The sequence below is a fragment of the Acipenser ruthenus genome, chromosome 6, assembly GCF_902713425.1.
Source record: "Acipenser ruthenus chromosome 6, fAciRut3.2 maternal haplotype, whole genome shotgun sequence".
Taxonomy (NCBI): domain Eukaryota; kingdom Metazoa; phylum Chordata; class Actinopteri; order Acipenseriformes; family Acipenseridae; genus Acipenser; species Acipenser ruthenus.
This window is the reverse complement of record NC_081194.1, coordinates 27,551,994-27,561,939: the sequence shown is the minus strand read 5'-3', so window position 1 is coordinate 27,561,939 and position 9,946 is coordinate 27,551,994. Positions and strand designations below refer to the sequence as shown.

Sequence of the window (9,946 nt, the reverse complement as noted above, 5' to 3'; positions counted from 1 at the left end):
AGAAGAAATAGGAAAGAAAATGTTGGTCTATATGAATACATGAAGACATGTATTAGTCATGCTTCTGAAATGCATATATATATATATATATATATATATATATATATATATATATATATATATATATATATATATATATATATATATATTACAATTACAGATTTACAAAGCCATACTAAATTGTATGCTGTTTCTTCCAAGTTGATTTACATAATATTTATATTTTTTAATTAGGCTTTGCAAATTGAAGAATGCATTTTACAAAAAGTTTCTATATAGTAGCCTCTCAAGCACTAGTTTTATTATAAATGCATTTTTAAATTTATAAAATAATATTTACACTTTTAAAAATACATAAATAAATACACGTTTTCATTCAATCATGGGCAATAGGTTATAATCTGTGTGACCCACCTTGTGCATGGCTAAAATAGCCAAATAAGAAATTAACAAAGTACTTTGTTTTATTAAGTGAAAAAACACGTTTTATTAACCATCAGCATAAATGTAGGCACATTGCAGTAACGTTACCAACACAAAATATTCCAATTATATATATATATATATATATATATATATATATATATATATATATATATATATATATGTGTGTGTGTGTGTGTGTGTGTGTGTGTGTGTGTGTGTGTGTGTATATATATATATATATATATATATATATATATATATATATATATATATATATTGCATTACAAACTTACATGTATTAATTTCTTGCAAACTGTCTTTTTTGAGTGATGTTTAAACTTTATTTTTGGGGCTATATGAAATAAAACATTTAAACTGTAAATCTACTTTGCGCGGTCCAAAATATGTGCTAAATTGCTGACAAACAAAATGTTACAATTTAGAATTGAATTAACTGATGCCCCCCCAAAAATATTAATAATAATACAAACAGCATTTCTAATCTGATTAATGCGCAAGTTCAAGATTCTTCTGAATTTGATATTACACACGTGTAATTTGTTTAACTACAAAATAGAACATGGTTTAAAATGAGTGCCAGTATTTGGAACGATTGGACGTTTAAAACGTGTCTAGCACCATTTAAACTCCCTAACAAACACTACAGACACTTGTTTTGCTGTGATGTTACCGTATCACCTCGTGGGCGTTGAGGAAAGTTGTAACGCAGTTCCTATTCGCAGGGCACCGGCCAATCAGCGTCTAACTAACAACTTTTACACAGGACTACTTGAACTGGCTGCCAAAGTTTCTATGAGAAACATCACTGGCCCTTTAAGAAAGAGAAAACAGCCATTTTAACATACCGTATTTTTTTATTAGTCAAACTTTTCATCTTCCTTGCAAAGGAAAGACGAGACACGAGGATGTATACTACAGGACTAAACCCGTTTTATGCTTCTAATTTCAGTCTATGGTCTGCGTATTGTTCCAGCGGCTTTGCCTTGGATTCAGTGAAGAAACCATCGTTTTGCATCTCTGATATATTGCATGTTGGGGATTCTGAAAACCTCCCTGGATCTTCAGCACTCTTAGCTCATTTGGGACCCCATCATCAGCTCCAGCCTTCAGGATCACCTCTGCGCCCGTCTCCGGTGGCACCAGAGTCTTCTGTTTTTAGTTCAAGGATGTCCCCAGCCTCTCCTTACCACAGACACCCTGGACTTCATGGAGCACGCTCCACATCTATGGTGCAGTTAAACGGTTCTTCACCACAAGCTCCAGCTCCTTCTAGCAAAGATCTGAAATTTGGCATTGATCGCATTTTATCTGCGGAATTTGATCCAAAAGTTAAAGAATGCACAACTCTAAGAGGTACGAAAATCTTTAATTCAGAGCGCGTTTCTAGTGTGTTACTCTGCTTGTGTAAATAAATACAAAAATTGACTTAATCACACTAGCTTGGTCACATGTACCCAACTTTCAACGCAGTTAAATTTTTAAGATTATATATATTGCGTGCAGTTATTATGTATTTAATTTGAGATATACGGGGAGCAAATTGGAACCCCCTATTGTGTACGGTTGGGGAAGTAGTGGGAGGGAGTTGTCTAATGCATTTAATACGTTCTCTTAATAAACTATTAACTTAAGTTGATTAACTACGTTAACTGTATATGTATTGCAAACATGGGATGGGTGATATACATTTACTGTCGTGTAACATTAGTGTTCTGCATACATATATATTTAAACATGAATTTCATTATAGTATCTTGACCATTCTTATTTATTATATTTTCGTCCTTTGCCACAGATCTTACATCCATTAGCTCACATCGTCAGTCAGGGCTTCATCTGTCCATACAGCCTTCAGCAAGCCAATTCTTCGCGTCGTTAGAGCCTGGAATCGGCGAACCTTCCTCCATCATGAACCATTTAGGCAATGGAGCAAGATATTCAGCTCAACACCAGTTTCAAGACACGTTCCCAGGTAGAGTAGCTCTATCATGACATAATAATGTGTGAGTTAATATAAAATGCCGCCCCCCCCCCCCCCCCCCCCGTAGTATTTTTCTTTAACTACATTAACCTACGTGGGTCTTTTTATTCATTCAACATCAACATTGAACATTTACATTAGTATTTACAACAAGTATAGGACTACCTCAACTATGTACATCTAATAATTGCATAAATTAAGCTAAAAATCTAATTTATTTAATTATGGCCTATAAACGTAATCATGTATTTTCATTTTCGTAATAATAGGTCCGTATGCGGTTCTTACTAAAGACACAATGCCTCAGGCATACAAAAGGAAACGGTCGTGGTCCAGGGCTGTCTTCTCCAACCTCCAGAGAAAAGGATTAGAGAAAAGATTTGAAATCCAGAAGTATGTCACCAAGCCAGACAGAAAACAACTAGCAGCGATGCTGGGCCTAACAGACGCTCAAGTAAGTTTCAGACTAGTTTTAGTGTTATTCACTATATTTTAATTGCATATCCATATTACTAGCTATAGACTATTACTTTTAAGCATGTTATTGGTAACACCAATTTAAAAACTGTGTGTGTGTGTGTGTGTGTGTGTGTGTGTGTGTGTGTGTGTGTGTGTGTGTGTGTGTGTGTGTGCCTGCGTGTGTGACAAAAATGTAGACACATCTGTGTCTGTTTTAATATTCGTTGATACAGCTTCTGTTTTCTCAGGTTTCATATCAGTATCTGTAAATTATGAAAATCACATTTTGCAGCTCTAATTGTAAACCCAGTAACAAAATATATAGCCACAGTGTACTGGTATTATTGATTTTTTTTCCAGCATTTAACTTATGACATTAAAATAAGGTAGCAATAATAAGATGCACACATATGCTATATTTATTAATTGGACTCATAACAAAAAACAAGAACACAAATAATTCCTAACCATCTGGCTTATAAAATTGTGAAATCCAGAATTATGAGGAAGTGAAAGCCATTTATAACGATTAATTGCATACCAGACAACCATGATGATGACCATGATTCTTAGAATTGCTATTCCAATTGTATGGTTTGTTTGGCAATATTGATTTTCCTTGGCAGAGTATAATAATTATGAAACAAACAACATAGGCCTACTACAAGTGGAATAAAGTCCTTATTATGTAAATAAACAGACACTAACACAATGTAGCTTTAGGAAACAGGCTGCAGAAATGGTTATGCACAATAGGCTACAGTTAACCAATATTCTCCTTATGTATTCATTTCCAATAGGTTAAAGTGTGGTTTCAGAACAGGAGAATGAAGTGGAGGCATTCCAAGGAAGCTCAGGCTCAAAAAGAGAAGGAAACTCCTGAGGAGCCTGAGAAGTCCCCAGTCTGTGCCGTCTTGGAGGAAGAACAGAAGCAGAACGGGTCTGAGTGCGAGAGTGGAGGGAGCGACTCCGAGTTAGAGGACATGCATGACAAAGGTGACATTGAAGTCACAGAAGACAACAAGACAAGTGTTATCAAGTCTCCTTCGAGTACTGATGAGGCAACACAGAGCACAGAGGCCAGTACAGAGACGACGGCACTACTCTCATCGCAAATTGTATTATAAGTGCACCTTTTTAAAGACACTTTATATATATATATATATATATATATATATATATATATATATATATATATATATATATATATATATAACAAGAATAATTTAATATAAATATATTGACATGTACAGTCATATTAAATAATAATAAAAACACACTGCCTTAGACTTTAAAATGAAAGTTTGTTTAAAGGCAACCAGGAAATGCCTTTTTGAGAAGTAAGACATTTTTAAAGAAGAAATGGACATGTCATTGCAATTAATCTTTAGTCATATAATTGTTGGTAAAATATAAATTGGATTCAAACCAAGGACAAAATATCCTAAAATTACTGGTCACCTATTGCTGAAAATGTGGTCTTTTACAGAACATCCAATATTTAATAACTTTTGCTTAGAGCGTATTATATTTTGTCAAGAAATTTTGCACTGAAAATAATGTAAATAAATGGGTTCTTATTGTTTTTAAATATGTCTGTTTTTTTCTAACATCTGCTGCTAATCTACTACATATATTATTATTTATTTAATTTATTTATTTAGCTCAAACGAGTATTTCATTTCTTTGGGGATTGATATAGTTTATATATATATATATATATATATATATATATATATATATATATATATATATATATATATATATATATATATATTAGTAACGATACATTTGTAGATTCGCATAAGGGATTTTACACACTGCGTGCTGTTGCAGTTAATTTTACGGTATCTATCCAAGGCACAGGGGGAAAGTGACACTCGGGGGCTAATCTAATTGTATACTGTTTTACTTGATAATATCAGAGTGTACTGTAGGTTTACAAACCGCGCGGTGTTTATTTAGTTGCTTGTTTATTTATGTCTGTAGTGAGAAACTTCGGCTCCACTTTCCCATATCTGATTAGAAGGTGACCGTCTCTGTGGTCCTAATGTCGACCGAGTTCCTCTGCTTAAACGTTACTATAGGAGATACTTGAACATAGGACAACATTCCAATTCCAAATCTATATACTACTTTAAATCCATCTGCTGACATCTTTATAAAGAAAAAAATACAGTACTACAATTGTTATTACGCATTTACATACTGCCAATGCGCGTTACAATGCACACTGTCAAGATAAAAACACAGTTCAAGAATGTAAAGACATTTAGTTGCATTTCACAATATCTCAGCGCCCTCTCGAATACTGACTTTGTTCTCTGTTAATAGGAGCCCAAGGACATTTTACACTTCAGAAAAAGAAAAAAAAAACAAGATTAAAACACACAGAACATTAGACTCTGTACACTATTTATTATCCCAGTGCCAGAAATGTGTGCAAACGTTTCATTGCAACATTGTACATAATCGTGGATTCTGCAGTTTGTCTTAAAGCAGGAGCAGTTACTGTATTTGAAAAATGATTTAGAAACCACACTGACTGTGCCTCCTGAACAGATTTTAACAGTCTTGAACATGATCAAATATTACAGGCAAGAGAGGCATCGAAATACCGAGCACGCTTTAAAACCTCAATATTTTCCTATTATGAAAAAAAAAAAAATGGAAATGTTGAGGGGGATTTTTCCTATTGCTATTTTGGGCTTTACTAAGGTGTGTCTAGTTTTTTTTTTAACCATTAAGGAAAACAGGGAAAGCAACCTTTTTGTGACTCTCCTCGGCCACAAATCACAGCGTTTAACAGCTACAAGTTATTTAATGGTTCTGTGTCACCGAGGGTGCACAGGGGTCGCCACGTGCCGCCACCTAGACAAACTCAGACATTTTATAATTGTGTATTTACTTTAAAAAACACCGTTCATATCCATCAGCAAAATGTGTCCTATGCCAATAATAGAGAACACTTGACTTGCTGTGGTCTAATAATAATAATAATAATAATAATAATAATAATAATAATAATAATTATTATTATTATTATTATTATTATTATTATTATTATTATTATTATTATTATTATGTTTACTTTTCGGCTTGCTGGAGTACCTGCAATACACATTTTGACTTTTGCAAATCATTTTTAAACACAAATGTAATATTATGTGAAGCTTTGGGTTACACTTCCCTGCATCCTGCAATTTGAGTAATTCACTGGAACTCCTATTGTGTTTAGGTTTTATAAAGAACACAGTTGGAGACAATTTTGTTATATTAAATGGATTTGACGTTACAGTTTGATTTTAATTAAACCGTTTATCCACTTTTTTTGCTATGATCTGGGGTACAGTATCACGTAAATGCGATAGCATTACATTAGTATAATCAATGAAATTAATTAGATACATGAATTGTAGATGCCTGGTGTGCGTCCAGACTGATTGATGAACAGCCGTTATCTTAGTGGGGATGGCTCAAATGATTCGTTTTGCAAACTCCCTGAACCTTCATGGTATCTTTATACAGTATATACAAAACGCTACACGAATCCCCGAAGATGGATTTAATTGAGACCTGGTAACCAAAAGAGGCGCTCTGCTGTGCAAGTGTCCGTGATGTTTCATCAAACCGTGTGGTTTACAATCCCTAAATCCATTAAGTAAATTATTGATCTAATGGTCTTCTGTGGGGCCAGGCAGAACTAAGGGAACCCTGCTGCTGATGGCAGTGATCTGCACCACCTGGCCTCAACAAAAACAAGGAACACCATTAAAGGGTTTAGCCTTAACTAAATGGTGTCACGTATATGCCAGCCAAATGACGCTCAGAAGACTGTAAGGAATTATATACACTGTACGGCATTTGTTCTTCTTACGTGCATCTCCCGGAATTTATTACAACCAATAGCCGTTGCTGCATGATCTACAACGCATATACAACCTTAAACGAGGAGCTGTTAACTAAAAATGACACGTTTATAAAGCGATAAAGTTCATTTTCCATTTCCAGTTGCTGAGGACATATTCGTATTATATGGGATTGTGTTATTTTAGTTAACCCTAGGACTATATCTTAAATATACATTTCTAACCGATAACAATAGGAAGCTTATTCATTAAAATGTTAATTTAATATAATTGCCCCCCCCCCCCATCATATTACTAAAACAACCAATTTTCCTTAGTACAATTTGAATTTGTCTTTGAGTGTAGCCCAGTTATTAAAACAAAAAAGTAATTGCTGTCAAGAAATTAGTCGTCTAATATATTTGGCAGTTTAATTTAGAAACTTTTAAAATTTCTGACATGGTACCTTTTAAGATCATTTAGACAGTTAAAACCGTTATTATTATTATTATTATTATTATTATTATTATTATTATTATTATTATTATTATTATTATTATTATTAGTAGTAGTAGTAGTAGTAGTAGTAGTAGTAGTCGTAGTAGTAGTAGTCGTAGTAGTGTAGTAGTAGGCTACATTATTATTATTATTATTATTATTATTATTATTATTATTATTATTATTACTAGTACTACTACTACTACTACTACACTGACCCTTTTCAAACTCGTTTTACTGCAGCTCTAATTCTGTAGGAACATTCAGGTTTTTCTGTTTGTTTAGCTGCTATAGTAATCAAAAGATTAATGTTTACGTAAAGAATGTAGCACAAATCATATTCCATATAACTCATGCCGTTAATCCTAAATCTATATCAAACAGCAACAAAAAAACAGCGTTTTCCAGAACAAAAACTATTTTACAGAACCCAGGGGTCTGCCTATAGTTAGCATCGATGATAAAACAAAACAAAAAAAAAAAACATGCGATGATCTAAGCTTAATACTAATATTATGCATCATTTAGACAGGATAACGATGCCACCTTGTCAGGACTTGCTACTTTACACAAACCATTTGTTGAATATCTGAGTCATAAGGAGTTGATGAATGACGATGTGAACATGACTTGGCTGCGCAGACCTTTTCATACGCATTCTAATTTAATCCCTTTTAGCCTTTTCTCTACAGAATGTTAGCAGTTGGAAATGTAATGTCTTTAAACAGTAGAGTGCAGGACTCAGAAATTTATAGTCTGTGTATATTTTGTGGCTCCACATATCACCAAAGTAATGGATGGGTATATTTAATGAACCCTTGCTTAGATCAAGGAATCAGAAGTCAGTCCATTTATGGTGCACTAATGCCTTTATTTAATACGACGCACATGCTGTAAAATGTATTCATTATGGAAATGTTGTCTACTAAATCAATTTGTGCTTTTATGATCATCCCTGTGAACACTCGGCAACATATTTTAGTGGCCCTAAATGCTTTATGCTTATAGGCCTATATGTCTATAAACGAAAATAAAACCTACAAAATATGAATCCAGGAATATCTATTTAACTTTCAAGATATAATTCGAATGTTTTTCAGGCAAGGTTGAATTTCATGTCGATTGTTGTTAACTGTTACAGAACAATGTGTGGCCTATTCTTCAGGGGTAACTTTTATTGCAAATGTTAACCGATACTGAATTGATAAATGTATCAATGTATATACTTAGCCTAGTGTTATTAAATCCTTTTGATTCCCTGTGTGGATTAATATTTGCACAATTGGTCTGACAGATAAAGGGCGCACATATTGGCTTTCAATTTTAATAAAGATATGTAAGCACTACTGGGTAACATTTGTCACACTTAAGTTTAAAGATACATGAGAATTTGTAAACACAAAATAAACATGTAATTAAAACTCGTTTTTTTTAAATGGCATAGGCTACTTTTGTGAAGCTTTCAAATGTTTTCAAAAGTTGCAACTACATTTTCATAGAAGTGATTTTATGAATTTGTCACACAATACGGCCAATAACATTGATATGGACTTCGGTTATTTAAAAACCTTTTTTTTTTTGTATCTAGAATCCTAGACATGCAGTAGCTTACAATTATCTTGAAATTGTTGTTAATTAAATATAAATCTCAATAAAAAATACTACATAAACAACAGCGACACGAGCCGCGGGATTAAAACAGTAGGCTACCTGTTACTGCTTCGGTTAAATCACAAGTCTTCTTAAGGGGAAAATGTCATTCCAATTGCATGAGATTAATTTGAAACGCACCACCTCACTTTTTAAAAATAAGAAATTGCTTGCAAAGGCTACATAAATATCTGGTGAAATTCTGCACAAAATTTGACAGATTATAAGGAGATGTAACCTTTTGTATTCAACTAAATAACATCTCCAAAAAGCAAAATATCGTAAAACCAGACCTTAACTATTAAACATAAATCTTGTGTTTATTTTATTTTTTTGAGCAAAATAAACAACAGTGCAAAGTAATTATATATATACTAAAATGTGTTTAAAATCTATTGCCTAATATTTGTGTTTAATTCTTTAAACATCTGGTTACAGTGCAAAAACATAAACATTGAAATAATAAACACATAGCCTAATAATCCCTTGAACAACACGTTACTGTTTTATTACAACGATACTATTAATGCCATTCCTTCAACGTTTTTTTTTGTGTGCACCACACTGCTATTATTCAAACATATCATATAGTTGTAAGCAATACATAATTTAAACCGCACGCAGAAAATATCTCGCTTCCCTGCTATTGCCAATAATAAACCATATGCTGTCTTTAACTTTTTTTTTGTACTCTTAAAACAGACTGTAAAATCAATCAGTGTTTGTAGGTTACATAATATTTTACAGGAAAACTATAAAACGGTTCGATTCCCCAATGGTTCTTCATTAATAAATTCGTTTATGAAAAGGCCTTTTTGGTCTTTCCTCTGGGCATACACAAAAAAGGAGACAAATTACGAGGCCTATCAAATCTTTTGCTTAAAACAGGCTAAAAATATGCAGTACTGTAAAATGTTCCTATATTAAAATGGCCTCTATCTTAGTTTCTGTTTAAATATCCTTAAACATATTTTTAAAAGCAGGATTTCTTAAAAAAACAAAAAGAAAAAAACCTGTATATACAGTATCTTCTGCTTGTAATTCATCTTATTTTGAATAATAA

At 32.9% G+C, this 9,946-nt stretch overlaps 1 protein-coding gene across 2 annotated transcripts; it reads left to right on the top strand.

Moving 5' to 3' along the window:
- Positions 1-1,106: 1,106 nt before the first annotated feature.
- Positions 1,107-4,478, top strand: LOC117411566 (H2.0-like homeobox protein). Of its 2 annotated transcripts, XM_034019211.2 has the most exons (4): positions 1,110-1,800; positions 2,243-2,419; positions 2,698-2,882; positions 3,688-4,478. In XM_034019211.2, the coding sequence occupies exons 1-4, from the start codon at positions 1,353-1,355 to the stop codon at positions 4,012-4,014; spliced, it is 1,137 nt and encodes a 378-aa protein (XP_033875102.1). In that variant the 5' UTR covers positions 1,110-1,352; the 3' UTR covers positions 4,015-4,478. The 2 variants fall into 2 exon arrangements, with proteins under 2 accessions (XP_033875103.1, XP_033875102.1); XM_034019212.2 differs by lacking the exon at positions 2,243-2,419 and having other exon boundaries at positions 1,107-1,800.
- Positions 4,479-9,946: the final 5,468 nt, after the last annotated feature.

Coding starts and splice junctions, on each gene's coding strand:
- LOC117411566 (XM_034019211.2), top strand. CDS start 1,353: ATGTATACTACAGGACTAAACCCGTTTTATGCTTCTAATTTCAGTCTA. Junction 2,420..2,697: donor GTTTCAAGACACGTTCCCAG/GTAGAGTAGCTC, acceptor TCGTAATAATAG/GTCCGTATGCGGTTCTTACT. Junction 2,883..3,687: donor TGGGCCTAACAGACGCTCAA/GTAAGTTTCAGA, acceptor CATTTCCAATAG/GTTAAAGTGTGGTTTCAGAA.